This window comes from Balaenoptera physalus (genome assembly GCF_965194825.1).
Source record: "Balaenoptera physalus genome assembly, chromosome: 5".
Taxonomy (NCBI): Eukaryota; Metazoa; Chordata; class Mammalia; order Artiodactyla; family Balaenopteridae; genus Balaenoptera; species Balaenoptera physalus.
Genome location: NC_138884.1, coordinates 26205335 through 26233058, shown reverse-complemented (window position 1 = coordinate 26233058; position 27724 = coordinate 26205335). Strand labels below are relative to the sequence as shown.

Genomic DNA, 27724 nt, shown 5'->3' with positions numbered 1-27724 from the left:
TTGATTAAGCTTTTAAATTTGTTTTCCTTCTAAAGCTTATGTTGTAGTCTTTTTCAATATTTCTTAGACCAAGCAGCCTTATCAAACAGCCCTATTCTTTTTTTTTTCCCCCTCCTGTATTCTTTATTTGGACAAGCTGTGGTCTTATAAGGCTGTCAACAAGAATAAAATATGTCAACTCCCTAGTTGGTTGGTGGTGTTTGGGGGCCAGAGGCAGTTCTACTACTCTCATCAAACAGAATGACCACAGTGCATGTATTTTGGGGAAGTTTAAAGAGAACTTTACATAAAATGTAATGTGAACCAAGCCTGAAAGAATAGCTCATGCTTTGAGTGTCTGCAGTATGTCAGAACTGTTTGAAGCACTTGTATTAACTCAATCTTATGACACCCCAAGGAAGTAGGTATAATTATTATCTCCATTCTAAAATTAGAAACCTAAGGCACAGAGAGGTTTAAACAAACAAACAAAAAAAAACAGGGTCCTCATATCATGGCAGAGTTGGGATTAGGACCTAGGCAGTTGGGCTCTGCAGTGTGTGCTCTTAACCGATACATTGTCATGTCATCTTTTTAGGGTTTTGGTATTTCAGAAGTTTTCTTTTGTATGTATCATTCTCCTAACAGCTAGACTTAGCATCTGCTCTGTATTGAACACTGTTTCTAAGCCCTTTTTGAGTATCTACTTATTTAATTCTCACAACAACCATATGAGATGGACGCTCTTACCATTCCATTTTATACGTGGGAAAACAGGTATAGAGTGAGTTACTTGTCTATGGTCAGATGGCTGGTAAAGGACTGAGATTCAAATCAGATAGTCTACCTCAAGAACTCAAGCTCTTAAACCCTATGCTGTCTGCTATTTTGAACAATTTCAGTTCCTAAATTTAATCTTGCTTCCTGAAATAAGCTCTCTCCTCCCACTTCACATTTAAATAATTGGGATTGAACTTTATTCTTAGGTTATAGCTAATTTGTGAGTTTAGATTTTTGCTAACATAAGTTTTGAAAGTAGGAGTGAATTTCTTTTCGGTTAGTATCTTCAAGGACTAAGGGAACTACTATGTGCTGACTAATCACTAGGGACATCATAAACTTGTTTCCAGTGAGCCTATAGGCTGTATGCATCATGTCTCAAGGTTTGTCTTTAGCTAGCTAACTTAGTTTGTAGGGCGTTTGTTCACTGAGAAATGCTGATCATGTAATGACCTCAGTTTTTTATTTGAATAAGGGTGAAGTTGACACTGTGCTTTGGTTTCATCGTGATCACGTGATCACCGCCAATGTTAATTCTAGTAGTTATCATACAAGTGGAAAGTTGAATACTCTTGCTAGCCCTGGGGAAAAACTATCACTGGATATCTCTATCATTATATTGTATGTTAACTCCTGCGTTCAGGTGTCCTTTGTTATCTAAGATAACAGTCAATTCTTGAGGATTTTCCAAAGCATTTCACTATAATCCCTTTATTAAAGAAGACACCAAATTCCTAGTATTGAGATTAAAATGTTTCAGATTGAATTCTCAAATCCTAGATTAGCTTTTGCATTCTACTAGATTTGGTGTATGTGGGTTTTGACATGGATTATATATATCAGAATGTTAAACAGCTTTTAAAGAATGTAGGTACATGAGGTCTTGCCAGACTTACTGAATCATTTCTCTGGGAACACATAATTTTGAAATGTCCCCTAGGTGATTCTGAAGCCTCCCTCTGGTTAAGAACCTCGGACATAAGGGATAATCATTTAATCAATACTTATTGAGGTCTTACTGTTTGGCATAGTAGTCTAGTCTCAGGGGACAAAATATAGGGAAGCCTGTTACTACCCATGAGGATGTCTTCTTTGAGCGAAGGAAACGAGCATGTAAACATATAAATTGGTACTTGTCACTCTATACAACTTTTCAAAATTATAAATCTAGTAAGGGAAGCATTTATTTAAAATAAGGGGAATCGTTATTCCAATGTCAGATTCACCCATTATTAAAGATAGGTTTATTTAAATACCTTTCCTGTACGATGTTATATATATAGTTATATATATTTTACTGTTAATAGTGTGTGTTTTATTTTATAACTACTTTAGTTCCCTTTCCAAGACAAATTAGTGTTAACAAAATTAAATGATTTTTATTTCACCGGAAATTTTGTGCTCTTGATCTAGTTTTGCTACCGTAACAATGATCTTATTTCAAAATTGTATAGCGTAATGAAAAATGGATATGTTTAGTGAGTATATTATTTGCCAGTCTATGTTGTTAGATGAGATTTAGTCTCAAAATGGTACCCTCGGTCCTGTTACATGGGGAGGGGAAAAGTTCAAATGAGTATTTTATACTTTGCCCAAACATCGGATTTTTATCTCCAGCTATACTTTGAACATAATGTTGTATCATTCAGAGACCTCCAACCAGCTTTTCTTAGTTAAATTTGTTGTATTTAACCTTTTGGGTCTTAGTTGTAATTCACTACTTCTTGGTTACTTGTTCATTTTCAGGATGGACTACCTCACATTAATCCTAGCCTTGTTAGAGTTTCCTAGCTAATGTATAATTGAATGTCTTCAACCACTGGGCTGCTGTTAATTTTTGGTTTTCATATCTATAAAATGCCTTATTTGCTTTCATGGATCAAAGCTTAGGAACTAAATTTGGCTCTCTGTCTTTGCCCATTTAGAGGTACTGCTTACAAAAGAACAGCTTTGAGTAATCTGAAGTGACTTATTTTTAATGGTGATCTAAAGAAAGAAAATTACAGTATTATTCATTCAAGCCATTCTTTGTACCTTGTCTGAATGAACAGGCATACTTGTCTCATAATTATAACTAAACAGGAAGTTAATTTCTTGTCAGTGATGTAATGAGACATGGTAGGCAGTACTTAATTAACCTCTTAATCTTTAATGTAAAAGAAACTTTCAGGATTTCTTAGAAGAAATTACAAATTCCAAACTAAAATGATTTTTAAGAGGACTATTCCTTCCCATTCTTAAGTCCACATATGAAATTGTTCAGATCCCAAAATCTTTTTGCCAAGCTTCCTTCTTTTGAAATGACTTCCGGTAACCATGCATTTCTGAGATATTTGTTGTTTCCTTCCTTGCTATTTGTATCCACATGCGGTATGTAAAATAAATTTCACAACATCGAAGTTTAAAAACTTTTTGTTTACTTCATAGCAAACTTGATCTTTGTAAGAACTAGAGCAATTATTGTCTGCCTAATTGGGTAATTAATATTGCATTTTGATCTCTATCATTGGTCAAGATATATACCTTTATATTGCTAGGTCGTAAAGGTTCTTTGAGGGTGATTCTTATTTCAGAATTTCTTAAAGACACTCTCCTAGCTTGCTACCTCATGCCCTCATCTCATCCAGCTCCCAAGGTAGTATTTTATGTTGCTCAGTATAGGTTTAAGAGGCAAGGGCTGTCCTTTTTTGGGGGGCGGGGGCGCTGTGTTGGGTCTTCGTTGCTTTGCGTGGGCTTTCTCTAGTTGCGGTGAGCGGGGGCTACTCTTCGTTGTGGTGCGCGGGCTTCTCCTTGCGGTGGCTTCTCTTGTGGAGCACAGGCTCTAGGACATATGGGCTTCAGTAGTTGTGCCGCGTGGACTCAGTTGCTCTGCGGCATGTGGGATCTTCCCGGACCAGGGATCAAACCCATGTCCCCTGCATTGCAGGCAGATTCTTAACCACTGTGCCACCAGGGAAGTCCCAAGGGCTGTCTTTATAATGTTGATTTCCATGCTCATACAAATCTTGAAGTCAAGTAAAAGTTTTGAAAGAAATGGACTCTTGAATAAAATACAAGAAATTAACTTGCAGTAATGGGATGGACTTCAAGTTTTCCCAAAAGTGATGATAGGAAATGTATCCGTACTGCTATTATTATGACTTTGTGTGATGATGCAAGATGGCAGAGATTGGGATAACATGATCGTGGAACATTGTGGTAATTATTGTACTTAATATCATAATTAACTACTGTACTTGGCCTTACCACAGTAGTCATCTGGGTGAAATTTCGGCCAGCCCTTGGGAGAATGATGGAACTGGACAAACTAGAAAAGGTTATATAGGGAGTTACACTTCAGTAGCAGAATTGATTAAACAAATTTTGTTTTCATAAATGCTGACTTTGGTTGTGTTGATCTAATGTATAAGTAGTGGCTGAATGTTTAGCAGAATGCGTAAATAATAGTTACCGGAGGTCTTAAATCTTACTAGAGGCTTATCTACTCATATGGCTGCTCTATAGTTATTCATAAATAGTTGTATTTCCAATTTATAAGCCTTTTGGAGGCAGTGACCATTTCTTATACTTCCTTAACATCTCTCAGAGCCTCTAATCTGTTCAATACCTTGGTTTCCAGTTCTTTGTAGTCCGTGGTTGGTCATTTCATATCGAGTGAGGAAGATGTAGAGAGACTAGAGAAACAAAAACCAAATATTTAGCAGTATGTTTAGACTTCTGTTCTTGGCCAGTGTCTCTCTCAGCCTTTTCATGTTTTATCTCCAACAGTCAATTGTCAAAGATACTGTGTTCCATGGTGATAGAAGCAAAGATCTTCCTCAAAACAAACTGTAGGCTTTCTGTTTTGAGTCCCACATAATGAGTGGTCAGACTCATTAATGTTTAATCATGTACCTCCAGATGAGAACACTCACTGGCTTAAGCTATACCTGTTGGTTGCCTGTAAGAGAAATTTGATTGACTCCTTTTCCTATCGGTCTATTTAGGCTTTTAAAGGGAAGGGAGAAACGTATTTCCCAGTGGGGGAAGGCCTGGATTCTCACACTAGCCAGGTGTTCAGGAGGTTTCAGGAGAAGCAATTCAGAGAAAGGTGATCCCGAAAGGAGAAAATTTCCCCAAAAGAGCACACCATGGCAGAGAAGTGTCTAACTTTGGTGCTTTTTTTTTCATGGAGAGTACAGTTTTTAACATCGTACTCTATATTATATGTCCTTGATCCAGCGTCCTTTCAAGGTGAGTGGAGCGTTTAGCTAGTGTGTGCCAGACTCCCCTGCCAACTATTTTCTTATTTCAGTGGTCTTGATGAGGAGTTGGGTTGGTGTGATTGAAATTTTTTTTCTCCAGTTTGCCAAATACCATATCAAATTCTTTAACTTAAATACATCTTTGATGCAAGGACACTCGTTTGAGAAAGCAGCCATAAATGTATCCCTGGACCTATTTTTCAGGTTATCTAGTAGATACACTACTTTGCTTTCCTACCCATCCTGAAGCGCATCATGTCCTGTATTTGAACTCAGTCTTTCCTTTCCCCTCTTGGAGGGGGGGCCACTAATGTAAAATGGAGATGAGACCTATTTCCATAAGGTGGTTGTAAGGGTAAAGTGATCAGTGTTTTAAGATATTTTTCATCCCCAGTGACTTAGTTTTATGTTCTTCTCTCACCTGAATTACTGCTATAGTTTCCTAATGTAGTTGTCTACTCGTACATCCTTTGTAGTAGGTATTCCTACAATTTGGAGGGTGAGGAGGGTCTTTGACATCCCATAAATTAAGTAAAACTTTGTGTGGGCATGTGTATTTGGGGGATAGAGGGTTAGAAGTTCATCAGGTTCTTAGAAGTCCTTGACTTTGTCACAAACAATGCTACATACATGTGTAGTAGTGTATGAAAAGGTGGAGAAATGGCAGAAACCAAATTTAGGATAGTCTTAACCTCCTGTCAGGGAAAGGGAAGGGCATCTGGGGAGTACATGAGAGATCTTCTATTATGTCTGCAAAACTTAAAATCTGAAAGAGGTATAATAAAAATGTTAAGCTTAACTATCAAGCTAGGTACACAGATACATGGCTGCTTTTAGGATTAATAATTTAAAAAGTCAATCACTCCTAGTGTACTACTGCTAGTACATCAAAAAATCCAAACCTCATTTGTCTTACTCCTGCTTAAAAACTATTCCTGCTTAAAAATCAGTGACTTTCCATTGGCTGTGGAATAAATAGTCTTTGCCATAATATTCAAGACTCTCAAAAGATCCAGCCCTGATTAACCTTTCTAACCACATCTGCTACTCCCTTACCGGTACCCTGTTGTGTCTCTGGTATACCAAACTACAAGCAAGTTTTTACAGCCTGTTTTCTTTCACACCCCTGGTTTTGAATTAGTTTCTCTACCTTGAATGCTTATCCTTCCATCAAGACCCAGTTCAAATGTCACTGTTCTAAACCCAGGCAAGGTTAGTGATAACCTTTTCAGAATTCACAAAGCAGTTGAATGCCTTTACTTTAAGCACTCAGGTTGTTTGAAATATAATTTTTTGGTTTTGTATTATGTCTGCTTTTTTTTAGCTCAGTCTATTGGGGGAGGCATTCATGTTCTGTCTTAGTATTTTCAGACCTAACATGCTTGACACCAAAAAAGGTAGTCTTCATATAAATGAATAAATGCTTTGTTGGGTGAAACTTGAGCTGATATTACACTTTTTATTTTATAAATGGATTTAAGTTAATCTTTAGTTCCTATTATTGAAAGTTTAACTCTTTACTAGGTAAGCCACATGATTTCTCCCTGCTTCCTCTAGTTTCATTTTGAGACTTTGCTTCATTTATATTTCTTACATGTTTTACAGCAAGGTTAAAGCAACACATTTCTTGGGATATAAAATGTGTATAATTGGTAATGGGGCCCAGGTAGCACTCTGCTTAGAGTGGATCCCTCCTTACTCTGTTTTTGCTGCCCCTGCCCCTTGAAGAAAACTGGGGTGGTTAACAATCAAAGCAGTAACTGTAGGAATTAGAGCAAGCTACAACCTCAGGAACTGAAATTGTGTATCTGTATGCCAAGTTAGTTCTTTATCTCTGCTGCCTAATGTGGCCCCTTTTTCTTTGGACTCACCATGTAATTTCAGGGCATATGCCTGCCAGTAGCTCTGGGTCACATCCTTACAGCTCCTGATTAGAGAAGGAAAAAGTGTCCTTTCCAGCTTCAATTTGAAAATCTTGGGTAGGGATAGAGCGAACAAAATGCTATGATTACCCTTTCTGAGTAGTTGGTTAATGGTGGCTGACAGTCACCCCAACACTACAATCATACGTGTGGAGTATGAGAAAAGCATGTCCAGGAAGGTAGGAGAAGAGGGTTTGAGTAGACAGTGGTGCATGGAAGAGCATCTGAGATGACTTATTATGCTTTTTCTCATATTTTTTCACTGCTAAGATATTCTTATATCTTATTTGCTTATGCTATGGACATAGTAATGTCATGAGAATTAGTTGGCATCTTTGAGGTAAGTGCTGGTATATGATTTAAAAGATATTTTGATTCTTAAAATTACTTTAGGTCATTTTTTTATGTTGACTTTAAAGTCGATTTTGGTACATACTTGGCCGAATATTAGATCTTTGAGTATTACTTAAGAGGTGTCTTAGTCATGGAGAACTTGGAAAATAAGGCATTTAGAAATTATCTGAGGGGAATAAGAGCCTGAAGTTATGGGAGTGAAGAGCTGAAATTCAGTGCTCTCTGAAATTATACATTCACTGTAAAGGAGTGAAAATGTCAGCATATAAAGGCTGAGTGATTCAAAGATGTCCATGTGCAGGAAGAATCGTTAAAAAATGTTTTCTGAGGTTTTTCATAAAATGTGCAACTTCGAAGTAGGATGTTGATATATTATAGGTCAGCTTTATAGATTCCTGAACGTTATGAAGTTGTTTCAACATCACTTGGGTATTTTGTTAGACCACCCATCATTAAATTACTTTTTTTATTTAAAAATGCTAGGTATTTTTCTTATCATTAACATATGTAAAAGTGTTTAAGTACATAAATTTGGGGTAGGTCCGTGTAAGAAACTCATTTTAGTAATACTTGAGTTCACATGCTTACCAGACAGTTTTAGGTAGAACCACATGAAATTGCAGTTCAGAAATGGTCAAGTATTAGTAATTTCATACGACTCAATAACATGGTTTCTTTAAAACCCTATCCACAGATAGCCCACGAATTGCTGACCTTGTATTATTAATGTATATCATAGCATGAGCCATATAATTGCTAGAAGAGTATGTTATAGACAACTAAGCATAAAAATTCATCACATAGGCAAAAGATTTAAATAAACTAAGGCTATAATAAGTAGCCTATTTATAAAGCAGTTTTGCTTTTGTTTAGTAAACAAGTGATTTGAGTGCCCATCTAGGAAATCTTGCCTTCAAGGTGGGTGGTCTGCTTGCTGAGCACCTAATACATTATATGCCAGATAGTGTGCTGAAGTACTTTATCTTATTCATTCTTTCAAAAGTTCTGTAACAACAGGCATTTCTGTTGTGTTTTAGAGATGAGGAAATAAGCCTAGGAAATAGTGGGTCTAAATTGGATTAAAAGTGAGACTCCAGACTGATGATCCGTATTGAGGGAGGTGCATATTCGTTGTCCTTATTTCATGATGCTGTGTTTGAGCATTTGAATTGTATGTGCAAGTTTGTGTTTGGTTTTAGTAGCATTTTTGACAGTTCACATCTTTATCGTTGTGTAGGAAAGCGGGGAGGGTGGTTTGGAACAGGTAAGTTTTTAATCTTAAAATAGACTTCTTTGGGCCCTTATGTTCCGGCAGAGGAAGTTAGCCTGCATAAGTTAGCTTCTGGTTTATCTTTTTTTGGTGGATCATTTAAACAACAGAACTTGTTAAATAAGTTTTGGAACATGGAAAAAAGTTCTCTTCATATCAGTTAGACTATGCTCAATCCTTATCTGCAATAAAGTATATATCTTGAGATGGTATTGAAGTAGCTTGCCATTATAATAAAGTGGCTGATCATGGAATGCAAATAAATGCTTTATGAGAGTTGATCTGGCCTATGAAAAAGTCATTTGGATAGTTGATTAGTTCAAGCTGCCAGTATATTTTTTTTACTCAAAAAACTATGATTCAGTTCTAAGCTAAAGCTGTACATAGTGTCAGTTTCTTGTAACTAGTTGCTTAACTCTGGGATAAGAGCTTCTGTAATCAGTACTGATCAGAATCTAAGTGTTTGGAATGAATTTTCCCCCTTTCTTTAAATATGTTGAACAAATGAGGTATATTTACATGGGCAAGCATAAAAGTCTGATCTGATCTTCCTATCATCTTAAGATTGTGACTCCTGGGATTCCCTGGCTGCCTTGATAACCTTATAAGCAGTCATAGTTTGAGATTCAGAAGCAAATTGGCAAAGTATATCAAGGCACTCCTTTGTCCCAGTTTTATTTTTGAGATATAACGTAATAGATGCGCAGCATAATAATTTGATACATGTATATTGCAAAATGATTACCCCCCCCAAGGACAGTTCTTCTGCATTGATCTTTGTTTTAATGGAGTGAATCTAGACTGATATTCCTGAACAATTGGCTGGTTTCTGAAGTGCATTATTTTGACCATAATAAAGGCAAATATTTGCTCTGTCTTCCTGCAGTGTATTCCCCACCTTTTTCTTAGAAGTCCATTATTATCTCAAAGGTCTATAAATCCCTGTACTGTAGGAATTTATACATAGGTATATAGAGATAAAGCTGTATCATAAATTTTTTTAAACTTGTAAAGAAGCAACTCTGTTTTCTTACTAGATTATCCATATGGATTATGCATAAGTCATGGAAGGGCTAAATTACACTTACGTTGGAAATATAAGGTCAAATGGAATTGTGGATACTGCTTGTTTTGCTAAGAGCAAAATGCTTTTCTACCTGGAGAGGTAGGTTTTTCCAGACATGCACTCAATGTTGAGTAAAAGACAAGGTTGAATTGAGGGATAAGGAGATAAAACCAAAAGGGGTACTTACCTAGCCCCATGCGAGATTTTTTAAGGAGAAAATGTGGTCACTGGGTAGTGTGGTTCAGAAAAAGCAGAGTATTTAAGACAGCAGACAGTATTTAAGACAGAGCCTCTGAGATGGTCTGAAAGCTCAGCAAATAACATGACTGTTGATAACTGCCCTAAGTTCTTAACCTAGGAAGGTGTCTCATTACAACTTTTTCATTTTGTAAGAGGACAGCTTTTGTTCATGTACAGGCACACCTCAGAGGTATTGAGGGTTTGGTTCCAGACCACCCAAACAAAGCGAATATCACAATAAAGCAAGTCACTTTTTTTTTTTTTTTTTTGGTTTCCCAGTGCGTATAGAAGTTAATGTTTACACTACTGTAGTCTATTAAGTGTGCAATAACATTATGTCTTAAAAAATGTACCTTAATTTAAAAATACTTTATTACTCAAAAACACTAATTATCTGGATCTTCAGCAAGTTGTAATCTTTCTTTACTGGTAGAGGGTTTGAAATACTGCAAGAATTATCAAAATATGATACAAAGACACGAAGTGAGCAGGTGCTGTTAGGAAGATGGCACAGGTAGCCGCAGACCTTCCGTTTGTTTTAACAAAACAAACCCCCCTCCACCCCCACCCCCACCCTGTATCCCTGAAGCACGGGAAAACGAGGTGTATGCCTGCGGTAGAATTTCATAGCGATGTGTGTGTGTGCTTTTATGAACCCCTAGCCGAGATGATTGTCTTGGTACGTGTCCATAAAATAACTGTGCCTAGTGTGTCCCAGAAACTGGACTAGGGTTACTTACGTTTTCTTTCCTAATAGAATGTATTGTTGATGTAAGTTGTGATTATATGTCTCTTAAAGAATGGTGTAAAAATAACTGGAAGCAGACGACTGTCTTTACTTGCTTGTGTTTTCTATTATGGTTACATGATCCAGCATTTTCTGTCTTGGTGTAGGAACTTAGTGATTTGGCCCGTGACCCTCCAGCACAATGTTCTGCAGGTCCAGTTGGGGATGATAGTAAGTAATTTTCAAGTTGATTTTTATGGTTAGTTTCGAAAAAGCTTGTGTATTTTTAGATAATAACAAGAGTGTTTTCTTTTTCTAGTGTTTCATTGGCAAGCCACAATTATGGGACCTGTAAGTACTGAGAATTAAGTTTTTGCTTTTAATTAAAATCCAGCATTGATGTAGTTAGTAATTTTTAACTAAGCCTTTAGCTTTATTTTATTACATTGTAATTTTATTTGAGATATGCTGTGGTTGTTGCACTGCTTTTGAAAGAAACAATTGGTCATTAGTTAAGTATACTGTTAAGTGTCTGTCCCTGTGTTCAGGTTGTAGAGTATGTATAGCTTTTCTATGATCTATCAAATATCTCTTCCAATCTTATTTTCTTTCATAGCAATGTAAAGTATTGTCACAGAGCTTCCTGACTTATAGCCCATTAGTTTTCTGGCTGTACCATGATATTACTCAAAGATCTTACTCTCTTCGTGTAGCTGCCTAAAATCTAGCTTAATTGTATTATTTTGATATTTGAGTTTTTATAGAACTTTAGTTTCATGTAAAATTTGAATATCTTTAGGTAGATAGTGATATTTTGTTTTATTTTATTTTGGCCATGCCATGCGGCATGTGGGATCTTAGTTCCCTGACCAGGGATTGAACCTACGCCTCCCGCATTGGGAGCGTGGAGTCTTAACCACTGGACCGTCAGGGAAGTCCTTAGAAAGTGACATTTTGAATACAGCAAAATTCCTTTCTATCCTGGGTAGATAAGAAACTGTATGTGCTGGATAATTGAATATTCAGAATTATGGATACCATCTAAGAGTTTTCACAGAATTAGAGCACAGTAAAACATCCTGGGGTAAGACTGTATCTTGAACAATACTTAACATTTTTTTTGGCTTGGAAGGTACCTAAGGATTTCTATTCTGAGGGGTGTGTGTGTGTGTTACTGAATTTTCTGCTTTCTTCCCCCTTTTGGTATTTTAATCTCAACATAACTGGCAGTAATGTACTAGGTGAGATAATGGTCAGTAAGTAGATATTTCTAATTCTAAAAGAAGAAATGCCCTTGGAAAAAAAAGCTAGCCAGTGGGTGGGTTGGTTTAGCAAGTGTTCATTCAGCAGTTCTGATTGTAAATCACATGGAGGGGGGATATGTAGTTTAACAATTTGAGATGTGTCTGTGATTGAGATCCTAATGAAAAAACTACAGAGTCAGGGTTGTTTCCAGTTACCTCAAGGTCTATTTTTACTGTTTTAAGTGCTTGCTTTTTGTCTAATTGGTGACAAAACTGTGATTCCCGCCCCCCCTTAAATACACTTAGTTAAGTAACTCATGGCTTACCCAGTTTGGCCCATACAAAGTTTTATTTTTTGGCCATGACCAGGGATCAAACCCGTGCCCCCTGCAGCGGAAGCGCGGATTCTTAACCACTGGACCACCAGGGAGGTCCCAGCCCACACAGTGTTTTACACATTGACAGTCTTCACATAAAAACCCTCTGACTAGACCCTCCTTCTACAAGCGTGGGGTGGAGTAGCAGCTACCTCCTTTCTTCAGAAAATGTGTGTCTGCCACAATTTCTACCAGGTCCACTTAGGCACTTACAGTTGCAACTTCTAGAATTTTCCCATTATAGATCACCAATATTCAAAGCAAAGAATTCAGTAAAATGCCTTGCCATATCTATACCAAATAAAGCTCATCTTTGATTCAGAGTGCTTTAAGATAGTCTCATTATAAAAATTAGTTGTCTGTACTAATAAAGCACGAAAGAGTTGGTAGTCAGGACTTAAAATTGGATGGTGTGCATAATAAACCAACTCTTTTAAATCAGTGTAATGTTTTTCTGCTAGACTTTTGAGACTTCGTTATTTTATTTATTCCTTTCCAAAAGGTAAGGAATACACCTATAGTAAATCAAAGTGAAGCATAATTGAGGAGTTTGTTAGTAATTTTCCACAGAATAGAAGATTGCTTATCCTAAAGAATTTTTCACCTGTTAATTTGCTTTTATTTTCAGGAAACATTTTTCATTTATATGTATTTCAGATTATGGCTATGCTTTGCTAATTTTTTTCAGCAACCTTTTAATATAAAGGAATAGCAGTTTTCTGCTTTTGAAAACAAATATTTGATTTTCAGAACTATTTAAGTATTCCCTGATTAACAAGAGCAAAAAATATATTTATACCATAATAGCACAGTTCTGCTTTAGTAACATTAGTCTCTGAAATGTACTTGTTTTCTAAGGAGGTTAATTTTCACTGTTGGGTAATTTCAGGAATGAGTCAAAAGTTATAAAAACTCACCCAAAATGCAGATTTTAACTGCACGCTTTGTAAGTAAGCACCTCAGTTTAGATGCCAGCTTGTAAATGGTTAACAATTATCCTTACTATGAAGTGTATCAATGAAACAACCATGCTGTTTTGGCTTTTGACTGCATCTTTATGACAGAACGTCACAGTTTGATGAGATAATATTATTTTGTTAGTATGCCTACCCTAAGTGGCATGCAGATGTGACCCAAAACAGTGTAGGGCTAGTGGTGGCATGACAATCCATAAATTGCAGATTTGCTGGAAGAATAAACGTTAACAAAATTACATTTGCTTTGGAGTGCTTCTTGGGTCAAAGTGATGGCAGTGTCACAGAACTAAAGATTTCTGACTTCCTAAGGTGTGGAGCATCTAATTCAGGTTTCATGACAGAGTTACTATTGGATTTTGGTGGATTATAGTAAGGAAATGTTCTTGATGATTGAACAAAAATGCTTGGTTCTTAAAAACTACGTGCTAGCTTGTTCTTTCCGAAGGCAAGATACTGCGGAAGCACAAATGCCGATAAAAATAAACCGTTGAAAGAAGGTGGCAGAGTGTTGCTCATTATGTGGTTTTTAAACTTTTGTTGGTTATTTTGTGCTATGTTAAGGGAAATTTCCATGAAGAATTGATGCAGTGAGGAGAAACTAACTTCCTTACCTATTGTTTCTGATATTTATGTGCTTGCCTTTTTTAAATTGTAAATGGAGCTGGCAGAAAGACATTGTTGAAATTATTTTGAGAACCACATTAACTTCCATCTAATCTATGATACATAGCCATAGAAGAAAGTACCGTATCTGTGAATAATGTAACTGTTGGCAGCCTGAGCAGAATCAGATACAAAAACCATCTGAAGTAAAATATTTGGCCCATCTGAAGTAAGATCTTGAACTAAAGCAGTGGGTATTGTTTTATTGTTACATAAGGGTGAATTTTTCAATTTGTGTTGTTTATTATGTTTTTCCTGCAAAGGCTAATAATATGTGAAAACTCCTCTTTAGTACCTTACTCTTTAAGGAGCTTTATAGTCTAGTGTAAGAGGAAAATACAAATACGGAAGTTAAAATTATGTTGGATAATAGTGTACAGAACAAGGTATTTTAAAAAGGACAGCCTGCAGTTTGTACTAAAGGGAGGGCTGTATTTATCTTTTTTAATTTATCTTTTTTAAGACATTTAAGCACAAGATGGACCCTACAGTATAGGTAGGGTCCTGTGGGTAAGGAAGAATATTCCAAGTAGGGAAAGAAACAGGAGAAAAAGGAGATGTGAAACATACTTATTTTATGTGCAATACAGAGAGTGTATTCTGGAGAAGAGGTGGAAGATGAGACTAACTAGATGGGTGGAAATCAGATCATTAAAGCACAGGAGTTTGAACTTTAATCTTGAAAGCTGTGCTAGATTTCAAGCTGGAGAGTAACTTGGACCTTGAAAAGACCACTTCAGCATTAGGGTGAGGCATAAATTGGAGGGAAGCCAGAGTGAAGGCAGGAATACTACCAATAGTAAACCACTGCCATAATGTAGACAAAAGATAGTAAGATCTCGAACTAAAGCAGTGGGTATAAAGGAGAGGAGTCTGGTTCAGGAGACTTCAAGGGTCTTTGACATTTGGTAACTACTGTGAGGAGATGGGAAAGAATCAATGATGAGATCCTAGTCTGTGGCTTTACGATTGTGGTTTGAGTCTTTGACACATGAGACATCCAAGTAGAAATATTCAATAGGCATTTGAATATATGTCCTGGAATGAATAACTACACCGGAGATAGATTCCAGAGTTACCAAAATAAGTGTGGGACAGGAGATAGAAGCAGAAGATGGATCCGTAGGAATACCAATACATCATAGTTGCCGTAGGGCAAGAGTACAGACACTGAGGGAGGAGCAACTTGGACAAATTTGAGCAAAACCAGGGTAGAAGGTTTCTAAAAAAGAGATACAATATGTATTCTGGATTTCTAAGATGGGGTCAATTTGCTGATCAGTGTATTCCTTTTTTTTTTCTTGGTGTATTTGTTTGCTGTCAATTTATGGTAAATTTGATATAGAGCCTCAATTTTTTAGATGACGTAGTTTGGTTACCTTTAGATCATGTATGGTTTTTAACAGTTTTTCCTCTTCTATTTGCTGGAATTTTAGTGTTAATTTGTAACATTGAAATATTTTCATTCTGTAAGTTCTTTTTTTTTTTGAAAAAGTGAAATGAAATTTGGCTTTGCCTAAATCTCACTTTTAGACTACCTTTAAGAAATAGTCAGATATAGTGCTTGATTGTATGAAACTTGGAATGAAAGCTTAAACAGAACTTTTGGAATTGGCTTTAATGAAAACTTAATGTTTTGGGGTTTACCCTTAAATTGTTAACTGTACTCAGTACAAACATATATCTTCAGTATGAGCCTATTTTATAAAAGGGTATGCTGTTTGAAGCATCTATTTCCAGTTAATGTAGCGCTATTATTTAACAATGATATATTGGTCTAATAAGTTCGGATCACATTCTGGTGCCTTGCTTTGATTTGTTTTTCTATACTTCTCAGATGCTGTTTTGCAGTCTTAATTTTTTGAATTAAAATTTTTTGTAGGCACTATGAAAAGGAGGGACTTGGGAGTAGGAAAGACTTATTTAAAGAGTAGTACTTCCATTTAATAGTCATGTTTCTTTGAACTTGATTATCAGTAAGTTGACCTTTCTCCAAGTTGACCTTTCTCCTTTAAAACCCAGGTATATACCCTTGTTCATTTTTCATAATAGCTATAACATTTCACTGTATGCCTCTTTACCAGACTGTAAGCTCATCAAGATAAGAAATTGTTCTGTGTCCCTTACATATACTTAGTAAATAGAACGGCGGAGTTAAAGTAATTCAACTAATGTTTAGTTATTTTACAGAGGTCTGGGGATTAAATGAACTTAAAGCGTCAGACCTGTGAAGGTTATTTGCCTCACATACAGAGTGGGCATAGAAAAAGGCTCATATTAGTGCTGTATATATCCTCACTCAAATGGAGAGGAATAGGTGTTGGTAATAACTCAATTACTGCAAATTTTCAAACACGTCTTCAGGTTGGCTCTGCATATCCAGAGACAATTATGCAATCCCTTTTTTTTAAAAAAAAAAACTTTGACCTTAAAATCCTTGACTGGGTCACCATCTTTTGTCGTCATTCTTTGATCCGAGTCGAGCAGTGGTCTTCAGAAGACCTGGGTTTGAATCCTGGTTCTGTCGTGTACCAATTGTACACTTCACTAAGTAATTTCAAGTCCTATTTTACTCAACTCATAAAATGGGAACAATATCTTTTTCCTTTTATTGATTAATAAATTAAATGTAAAATACTAGCAAGTTTCTCCCAAATGTTACTTCATACTAACATTGTACAGTATTTATTTACTGAGGAGTTCTTCATACTCAAAGTGAGCAAGACAGCTAAGGAGAAAAAGTAGTAATATAGCTTAAAATTTTGTATTTTCTGTTGAAATACAGACAAACATTCCACAGTTTTCCAAATCAAGTAATCCTGTGTATTGATTGGCTGTAGAGAACTCAGTAGTGTGCTTTTGAAGAAAAGACTACATGGTTTTTATTTTTTAATTTATTATTTTTATTTTTGGCTGCATTGGGTCTTCGTTGCTACGCGCGGCCTTTCTCTAGTTGTGGCGAGCGGGGGCTAGTCTTCATCGCAGTGCGTGGGCTTCTCATTGTGGTGGCTTCTCTTGTTGCGGAGCACGGGCTCTAAGCACGTGGGCTTCAGTAGTTGTGGCGCAGGGGCTTAGTTGCTCCGCGGCATGTGGGATCTTCTTGGACCGGGGCTTGAACCCGTGTTCCCTGCATTGGCAGGCAGATTCTTAAACACTGCGCCACCAGGCAAGTCCCAAGACTTCATGGTTTTTAAATGAGAATTTTGAGGAGCCAATTGGGAACTAAACTTTCTTTAAAAACATATTCTGTTTCTGTTCTACTTCTCCTATTGAAGGGAGTTGTTACGTTACCTATAAGACCTAACTTTTTGGTTTGCCAGTAACCAGGATAGCCTGTTGAGGTACAAAGCCATTTGTGTATATATGACTATCATTAGAAGAAATATTCTACAAATAAATGTAAGCTTATATTTTCAAATTATAATTTGGTACTATTATGTAGACTTTTATTGCTAAGTATACTTTGTGAGAGTTGGGGTCTAGAACCTTGTGTTTCTGGGTAATTTTTTCTAAATTTCTTTACTTACATAAAGTAGGATCTAAGTAAATTAGGGTTCATTGTTCTATAGTAAATATTGTGATTTTTCATTAATACGAACTTCATTGTGGAATAATTTGGACTCTTGCAGTGTAAATAGGTAATTTTGCTTCATATTAGAGAAATGCTTAGAAAATAGAAATGTTACATGAATTATCTAGCAATAACATTTAAAATAGCAGAGTTAAGCATATTTTTCTTTTCACAGAATGACAGCCCATATCAAGGCGGTGTATTCTTTTTGACAATTCATTTTCCTACAGACTACCCCTTCAAACCACCTAAGGCAAGTATTTCCCCCCCAAATCTGTGAGTATAGATTTGTGTTCTATTCCAGAAATAAGAATTTCTAATTCTTAGAAATTAGGGTTCTGTGTAAGTCAAGGCTGAATTGATACGAATGTATAGTGAATAAGAATAATTGAGGCTGAATGTATATATTGAGTTGAATCACTGATGTTGAATGCTGACTCTTAACCTTTAGTTAAAAGAGCAGCTAAATCTGGATTTGAGCTTTGTAAATGGAGGTGAGAATTGCCTTATCCTTAATGTTGCAAGGCTCAAATATACCATGTGAAAGCTTTTTTTATTTTCTCCTTTATTGTGCTTATACAGATTTGGATTATTACCCCTAATGTACAATACTTCCAAATATCCAACTTCAGTATGCATTTTCACATATTGCTACAAATTATACCCTATTTGTATTGGGGTTTCGACAGACTGTAATACATTTTGGGCTTTGAGCTTGCATGCGTAACAAACAGTAAATTTATCAAAACTCAAGAGTTGCTTAATGCACTGGGGTGACTGGTTTATAGGTATTTAAAAGCATGTGGTCCTTAACTTTTCAGAGCGATAGAGATAAAACTCAAGCTATATGAATAACTATGGAAGACAGTATATATAGAACATTGGCACATCACTAAAACTGTCTTCACAGTTATAGGTGCAATATGACAGTTATTTTAGATGAAATGCCTTTGTGATATTCAAATTTGTGTTTTTTATGTACAGTGGAAATGGAGGCTCAGATACATACCTTTGTAACTCGATGCCTTAAATGAGCTGGCCTGTGTGTTTTGGTTTACATTTGGAAGTTTCTTATTTTTAAGTGAATGTTAAATACCCTTCAAATGGCTCTTTGATACCCATGATATGGTAGGGCCAAAAGTTAACCTTCAGAACAACCCACTATATCATTGACAATAAAATTTTTGCCCCAAAGTTGTATATTCCATTTAATTAAAAATAGGGGAGCCCCTGAGGGATCTTGGTCAGAATATAGAAACCAGTTTCTGTAATATTTGGTCCTTTTAAGTGTATTAATTAGGTTTTAGCTATTTGATTTTTTAGTATTTTAACAGTATTTTGAGTCTTGCTAAAGTCTTCTGCCAGAGTTTAGGGTGCTTGTTTTTATTTGGGAAAAATACCTAAAGTTTTTGTTTTTGTTTTTGTTTTTAGGTTGCATTTACAACAAGAATTTATCATCCAAATATTAACAGTAATGGCAGCATTTGTCTCGATATTCTAAGATCACAGTGGTCTCCTGCTTTAACTATTTCTAAAGGTAAAATAGTTTTAGAGAAAGTCTTGAGAGGCTGATTTTCTAATAGTTAAAGGAGTTTCATTTTTGAGCCTACTTTTCTGAGTATTTTTATAATGACAAGTTTTTGATAAAGGTGGGGAAAGGAACAAGAAGTTACATCATTTTTGCTCTTCTAGCAGTATTGATTTAAAAACATTTTGTGGGAAGAAGTTAACATTCAAATGGGGGGGCATTATTTGCAAATAACAGTAGCAACGTTTATTTTAATTGATTCTGCAGTATTTTTCAATCCCAAGCCACCTGCACATCTCATTCACTTGTTGCCTTTTAGCTAAAATGATATACCGAAAGTTAATAGAGCTTTTGAAACTTGTGCTTTCTTATAGAAAAACTGTGATTTTGCTTTCCTGTGTTTATTATTTTTTAGATAAAAAACCTTTTTAAAAAACCTTTAGTTAGGTGTTTTGTGGTCATGGTAGGTTGTTCCTACCTAATAATAGTCTAAAATGTATAGTCTTGGGAAGGTCTGTAGATAAATTCTGCTCTTCTACTTTAATAGGGATCCATTATGTGACATCTTTAATAGGTTGTCCAGTCTCCATGTCAATATCCCAGATGGAGATGGAGTGTCTCTGCATCTCTTACTCTTTGAATGACTCTGGTGGCTTTTATGTCGCTTTTACCCCACAAATAAAATCATCTAACACAAAACGACTTAATGGGAAGGAAGTCTGCCTTTTAGTGATTTTCAGTTTTTGGTGTTGGCTTAGCATTCCTTAGTACACGAAATTAGTTTTTAATGTTGCTAATTATGACAGTATTTCAGATATTTGAGGATAGCAGCTAACTTGAAGCATTCTCAATTTCTGGCTGAGTACTTACTGCAACATTCCCCAGATTGTTTCTTGAAATAGTTAATAGTATTTTACCAAAAGTTTTATTTTTATGAGTATGGTAAATGCAACGTGAAACTGGTTTTGTTCATTTGGTTTTTAAGGCAGGACATCATAAAGTCTCTCATATGTTTGTACAGTGCTTTTGAATCTCCTTAAAGGGACTGTGTAGTGTTCCCAAAATTTTATTTGATTGGAAATACTTTTTGCGGGGAAAAAGAAAAACAATTTGGGTGAATGCTGCTGTAATTCTTTCAAGTGCAGCATAATTTTAGGCCTATTTTTCACCCTCTTGGATACATTCAAGTTTCTTTTCAGATCAGGCTCTCAACACCAGATACCTGGTATTAAGAAAGCGTTAATACTAGGTTCCAGGTTATTTTTTTAACCATCGTTGGGAATGCACTGTAATACTGAACACTTCTTCTATAAATGGGTTTAGTTTTATATCTGCCCCCGCACTTGGGTTTAAAATTATATGTGCGATAATAATGTTGTCTTTTGACCATTTTAAGCTTTTATATCTTAAACTTTTATAAAAACCTTGCACAGTGTCTGGCACATAACAGACATTCAGAATGAATTAGGTACATGTTCCATGATGCTTGGCATCTTTTAAGTTGATATTTTGAACAGGGCAGGGTAAGAGCTAGAGTTGAAGGCCCACTTAGTAATAGATCTTGACGTTGTTAAATTTAACCAATACTCCTGGGATATGGTCTCTGCCTTATAAATTCAGGGAGACAAAGCATACAGTCATTGGGGGCAGTTGTGAATTTTTGTGAAACTCCCCCGAGAGCAGGACAGAAAGTGGATTTTTTTATCATGACAAACAGCTAAGAATAATACTGCACAGATGTTCCCCAGATATTTTTATTCAAGGTCCCCCCACCCCGCAGAGTACCAAGAAACTCCAGTTACTTAAATTCTTATACCACTTAACTATTTTAAAAGGTAATACAGGGAGTTCCCTGGTGTTCCAGTGGTTAGAACTCTGCGCTTCTGCTACAGGGGGCACGGGTTCGATCCCTGGTTGGGGAACTAAGATCCCACATGGCTTGCAGCACAGCAAAAAAAAAAAAATAGTAATATAAACTAATATGGCATCATTTTACTACCTTAGAACCCCTGATTTTGGCAGATTTTTATATCTAATCAGTAAACTTGATGCCAGCAAAGATCTGTTTTTAGTATTTCTTACCTACCAGGAACTTGTCTCCTATAAAGCAGAATCTCTGTAAAGCTTTGTCTTATGGAGACTAAGATATAAACTAATAAAAATCTTTTGAAGATTGAGGTTTATAATACATGTTTTTAAATACTTGTATTTATCCAAACTCCTGATGATGGGTAACAAGCATTTGTTTTCTTCCAGTTCTTTTATCCATTTGTTCACTGCTATGTGATCCAAACCCAGATGACCCCCTAGTGCCAGAGATTGCACGGATCTATAAAACAGACAGAGATAAGTAAGTATGTACTAGTTTAAGAAAACAGTATAAAAAGTGGCTTTTCTTAATAAGTTAGGCTTACACTTTGCTGTAAGTCATGGCAACGCCAAGAAGACTTGATGCTTATTTCTGGTAAGATGATAGTTGAAATGTGTAGAAAGCCAGTTATTGAAATGTGTAGAAAGCCAGTTATTGAAATGTGATTTTTTTTTTAATTTGGTGTATGTGGCAATAAATAGCCCATCTAAAATGTTTTATTTTTCTAACATGTTCAACGTTTTGTCACTTTGTTTTGAGGAAGAAAGGTATTTTTTCTTCACCCCAATTGTGTTTTTGAAAAAAAATATCGGTACTGTTGTAAAAATTTGGTTTAAATTTTTTATATATTGAATTCTTTATGTACAACTTTACCATTATAACTTGTATGTTATAATTAATGCTAAGTATACTTGTTCAATTAGGTACAATAGGTTAGCAAGAGAGTGGACAGAGAAATACGCTATGTTGTAGGGTAAGAGGATCTGCACTCTATGGTGCGCTTATTCATGGTACTGCCAGCACTTGAGTGCTGCATGCGTTAAGGCACTGTATTAACTAACAAAAGGTAACAGACGTGGCAGTTTTCTGAAAACTGTACATTTAACTGCTTGATCTCTGTTTAGCGTGAAAGTATACCCAATAGTCATTATTGCTTGAGAGTATTTTTGCATGGCAAACCAGTTATCTAGCACCAGTAAGAAAAGAAAAATTTAGTTTCTTTTTCAAACTACTACAGTATTTAAATTTTAACTTTAAAATTGGTATATTTTAAACTTCAGTACTATATGGAATGTGGTAACTTGGTTAAAATTTTGCCAAGAGATAACAATGTAAGGGAGAAACACTTTAAAGCCTCACCATCTATACTAAATGTTCATTACTGACAAGCATGCATTAGTGTCAGCTATACTTTGTGGCTCCCCGTATGCTAAATAAAAACCTTTGTTTTAAAGTGCTGGCTCTACAAGAGGTATCCTTAAATGAGGTAACCATGAATTGGGGGAAAGAATGTTTATATGTTAAAGTTAGAAAAATGGTTGAACTATGTTTAGTTCTCGGTTTGAAATGAAGTTAGTTAATATTTTATAGAGGTCAAACTGTAAATATAAATCAAAAGTTCTCCTATGCCCTTTTATATATTTGTTTCTTAAAGTTATCACTTCATTATTTGTTCGGGTAAGTAGCCTGTGGCATGGTTGTATGTAATACAAGGAGAAATTGATAGCATTTTATCAGTATTAGTGATCTTCCTGAGTAATAAATAACCTTGCTCATGTATGAATTACCTGTTGATCTTTTAAAACAAAGATGCCCCCAGTTGTACTCCCAGAGTCTCATTCATCAGGTCTCAAGTGGGGCTTGTTAGCGCCAATCACCACACTTTAAAAGTAACACATGGTTTTGATTAACACATGACACACCCACCTCGTCTTGAAAATTACTGCTCTTTTATCACCTTACCCAGTGTCTTACTTTTCTGCCTGTGCCGAAGTCTCAAAGGCATTGTCTCTTTTGGTAATATCCAGGGTGAAGTAACTTTTCAAAGTCTAGGATTCAGATCAAAATGTTTTAGTTCATTGTTTGGTCTGGCTTTAATGGAAATTGCTATAGATGTACAGAATCTGCTGTTCTTATGAATTGTAAAAAAAATTTTAAATGTTAAAATTTGTTGGAATGGATACTAATTGTAGAGTTTCTAATAGAACATTAGCTCAGTGGTAGGAGACAGAAAAGGTCTTTGATTTTTGTTAGTCATTCTATGTGTTTATTAAAATACTACTTTCAGTGTATTAGGACATTGTATTGAAGCATAAAGTTCTCGTTTCCTACATTGCTTTGAGTACCAGTGCTTTTTCTTCCTTGTTGGCTTTATTCTAATCATAGCCATTAAAGGTGACTCCCTGATGAGTCTAGAGGTAAAATAGATTCTTTCCTTCCCTTTTAAGTATTAAAAATTATTTTAACTTTTTAAATAACATCTTTTTTATTTACAGGTACAACAGAATATCTCGGGAATGGACTCAGAAGTATGCCATGTGATGCTACCTTAAAGTCAGAATAACCTGCATTATAGCTGGAATAAACTTTAAATTACTGTTCCTTTTTTGATTTTCTTATCCGGCTGCTCCCCTATCAGACCTCATCTTTTTTAATTTTATTTTTTGTTTACCTCCCTCCATTCATTCACATGCTCATCTGAGAAGACTTAAGCTCTTCCAGCTTTGGACAATAACTGCTTTTAGAAACTGTAAAGTAGTTACAAGAGAACAGTTGCCCAAGATTCAGAATTTTTTAAAAAATGGAGCATGTGTATTATGTGGCCAATGTCTTCACTCTAACTTGGTTATGAGACTAAAACCATTCCTCACTGCTCTAACATGCTGAAGAATCATCAGAGGGGGAGGGAGATGGATGCTGAGTTGTCACATCAAAGGAAGCAGCATTATTCTAGCAGCATCCATTCTTGTTTAAGCCTTCCACTGTTAGAGATTTGAGGTTACATGATATACTTTATGCTCATAACTGATGTGGCTGGAGAATTGGTATTGAATTTATAGCATCAGCAGAACAGAAAATGTGATGTATTTTATGCATGTCAATAAAGGAATGACCTGTTCTTGTTCTACAGAGAATGGAAATTGGAAGTCAAACACCCTTTGTATTCCAAAATAGGGTCTCAAACATTTTGTAATTTTCATTTAAATTGTTAGGAGGCTTGGAGCTATTAGTTAATCTATCTTCCAATACACTGTTTAATATAGCACTGAATAAATGATGCAAGTTGTCAATGGATGAGTGATCAACTAATAGCTCTGCTAGTAATTGATTTATTTTTCTTCAATAAAGTTGCATAAACCAATGAGTTAGCTGCCTGGATTAATCAGTATGGGAAACAATCTTTTGTAAATGCAAAGCTGTTTTTTGTATATACTGTTGGGATTTGCTTCATTGTTTGACATCAAATGATGATGTAAAGTTCTAGAGAGTGAATATTTTGCCATGTTCAGTTAAAAGTGTGCAGTCTGTTACAGGTTGACACATTGATTGACCTGATTTATGCAGAATTAATAAGCTATTCAGATAGTGTAGCTTTAGTATGCTGCACATGATACTGGCAGCCCGGGAGTTCATAGATGGACTTGGGACCCAGCAGTTTTGAAACGTGTATATGGAGTTTAAGAAATTTATTTTCCAGGTGCAACCCCCATCTAACTAAATTTTTTCTTCACCTTGTACACTTGACAGCTGAAAAAACCATAACATGGGAGTAATAATGGGTCAAAATTTACAAAATAAAGTACTGTTTTGGTGTGGGAGTTGTCATAAGGCTATGTTGAAGTGACTTAACTATGTGGGATATTGAGGGTTTTTTTTTTAATGGAGTGAGTATCCATTAAAATGAATTTGTTCAGCCATTTACATTAATGAGCATTTAAATGCAACAGATATCATTTCAGGTGACTTAACATGAATGAATAAAAGTCAATGCTATTGGATTATTTTTTGTTTGACAAGTGCTATCTGTGCCACTTATTTAACTTCTGTAGTAACAAGGGCATTATCATTCTTCACCCTTCCTAATTCTGACCCTATAGTTTTATTACTTTTTCCTAGTTATTTTGATTTGTCCATTGCTTTCTTACAGTCCTGTATTCAATTTCTAGCACATCTGTGACTTTTCCACTTCCACATTTTTGCACTGCTTACACTTATGTGCAATCTTATTCCTTGTCTGCGCACAGATGTGGAAAGTTAGATATAAAATAAATGTTAAAGCTTGATTTTTATAAACATTTTAATATGTAGTTTGGACATGATTTATTGACTTAAGGTTCTTCTCTAAACTGAAAGTGAAATGCATGCCTTCCGAAGATGTTTTGGCTTTGTTAATTCTGTAATAAGCATTTCATTGAGAAATATCAATCCAGTTATACAATTTTCCAATGAGTGAATTTTTCATTTTATCTTTTGCTTTAAAAATAACTCAAGGGTAGATGTCATACTGTTAAAACTGTTGGATTCAAAGTACAAATGAGAAATTAGTAACATACCTCTCCACAAGGTAAGAAACTTTTTTTGGCTCTGTTTTTAGAATAATTAATTCTGAGATTCCCTCAAAATAACAGCTTTTATAGTAGGCATATCATTTCTTAAAAGCCAACCATGAATAAAACATACTTGTCAGAGTTTCTGGATTCCTAATTGGCTTTCAAATTGACCTTTTTAGCCATAGACAGCCCGCCCTTACGTGTTTATAGAGATGACTTCCTTAAATTATTGTCATAATGATTAGTAGATGTGTCCAGTTCTCTGTATCTTTGACCTGATGCTTTCTATATTTCGTATGTCACTTCTAAGGGAATAAGCCATAAAGGCTTCTCCAGGTTTAAGAGAACAGTAAAGTACCTGGAAAACCAACATTTTTGAATGTATGAACACTGGACTTGAGATCATCTGCAATGAAACCTTCAAAAGAATCCAAGAATTTGTCCTTTTCCCCCCCATATATATTACTAGTGCCATGTATAGGACTGAAGTGATCATTAGATTAAAAATTGATTTTGGTTCTTCCTGTTTCCTATGTCTTTTAATGCATAACTCAGATTTTAAATACTTAAGTTTCTCTTAACCTATGGGGATTATAGTCCAGTTGACCTGTTAATGATAAATTATATTTTAAGTGACTCATTTTTATTCCTGGGCAGGTTTGCAATGTGATAATCAGATTTAAAAGAAAAAAAATAACTACTCTGCTTTCTTGTGTGGGTGTACTCACAGTTTTTTAAAGTATGAACCACAGTTAACTGGTGGTCTCAGGGGTAGTGAAACACTCACTTTTTTTTTTTTTTTAATGGCTTAGTTGACATACTTCAGATACTGATCATGCTGTGTTAGTGATTTTGGAAGTGACTCAAATTAGCCATGTTTTGTGTTGGCATAACAAAACTGTTAAATGATTGTTGATTACAGTTTTAAGTGAATTTGTCTCTATTTTATGAGGAACCCAGTGCAAGTCACTAAATATTGTCTAATAGTGACATCTGCATAACACTTGTAATAGCTAAGGTTAATAGAGCTTAAAGGATTGTTACCATTAAAGTCTGTGTTTAAAGACACTCTGGTCTTAACTCGGTAATTCCAGCTAACATGAAATCCACACTTTAACTTAATACTGTGTGTGAGTTCTATTTTTGAATTTCTTACAGTTGTAACAAAAACTATGGTCTGTAAAGAATTCAGGACAATGATTCTCAAAACGTGACCCCAAGACCAGCAATAATCAGTATCATTTGGGATGTTCTCTAAAATGGAAGTTATCAGACCCCACTCCAGGCCTACTGATTGAGAAACTATGGAATGGTACCCAGTGGCCTTTTTTGAAAAACCATCCAGGTGAAGGCTGTTCCTAGTTCTCCCTTGTAATAGACTACAGCAGTGTTACTTCCGACCCTATGATGATTTTACTCATTTTACTCTTGATGTTTCATGGCTGTAAGAGAACTTGTTACATTGTATGCCCAAGTATTACATTTCTAACAATGACAAATTCATAGTACTTTTAATACTGTGGGTTGATATACATGTTTACTTAATACTAAGATGTATTAACATCCTACAGTGAACTAATTTGAGTAACAGTCTAACCCAGTGACATTCAAATTTATAACTAAGACCTAACTTTATTCTGGGTATGCATAATTCAGCCAATAGCCAAGTAGTTAAAATGAGTAACCAGGTGCAAGAGTTTTCCTGCTAAGTGTTGGCTAGATACCTAGCTGAACAGGGATTTGAGCCCTGTTCTCATTCTGTGGCCTAAGCAGCTTTTGGGGGGCTGTGGGAGGTGGTTTGAAAACGTAAGATGTCATGTTAAGGGTGTTAGCAGTCTTCACTGAATTTAGAAGATACTGAACGTACCCTAAGGTAGCTATTAAAACTTTCTACTCTCCCAGTATAATGGAAAAATAAACAGTAAGGGTATTTGGACCAGAATTTTAAGACGTGACACCCCCTCCCCCTCCAAAATAAAAGTAATGGAAGAACTTGTGTTGAAAGGTCAAAAAGTTCTAGGAAGACTAGGAAGATTGCAGTTAGCCGAGTGTGTTTTTTCAGGTCCCCAGTAATTAACCAATATTTTGCATTCTTTCCTGATACTGTTAAACTACTAGTTCCTTTCTTTGCCTCATTTTGAAGAATTTTTTAATGAATAACTGGTAAACAGTGCTCCTGTTAGTTGCTTTTTTACATGGAATATGTTGTTTTAACATTCCGTTGTCGATTATCTCTTCCCAAGTTGTACACTTTCTGGATGAAATTATGTATTTAAAAAATTTTAAGAGCCCTCAATTTTTTTCTGTATTGTAGAAAATGGTTTTATGAAATAACTACTTTTCATTCTTACTATTGTCTGAG

The 27724-nt window shown here is 35.6% G+C and overlaps 1 protein-coding gene across 3 annotated transcripts in view; it reads left to right on the top strand.

Moving 5' to 3' along the window:
• The window catches only part of UBE2D3 (ubiquitin conjugating enzyme E2 D3), a 29562-nt gene extending 3680 nt beyond the window's left edge, over positions 1–25882 (top strand). Inside the window, exons 3-8 of one of the 3 annotated variants that reach the window (XM_082464033.1) lie at positions 9587–9714; positions 10750–10813; positions 17590–17667; positions 18846–18951; positions 21199–21292; positions 23308–25882. In XM_082464033.1, coding sequence (XP_082320159.1) covers positions 9614–9714; positions 10750–10813; positions 17590–17667; positions 18846–18951; positions 21199–21292; positions 23308–23353 — 489 coding nt within the window. In that variant the 5' untranslated portion in view covers positions 9587–9613 and the 3' untranslated portion in view covers positions 23354–25882. Of the gene's footprint in view, positions 1–9586; positions 9715–10749; positions 10814–10901; positions 10934–17589; positions 17668–18845; positions 18952–21198; positions 21293–21735; positions 21786–23307 lie in introns of all 3 variants that reach the window. The other 2 variants (XM_082464035.1, XM_082464034.1) reach the window with 2 other exon arrangements.
• Positions 25883–27724: the final 1842 nt, after the last annotated feature.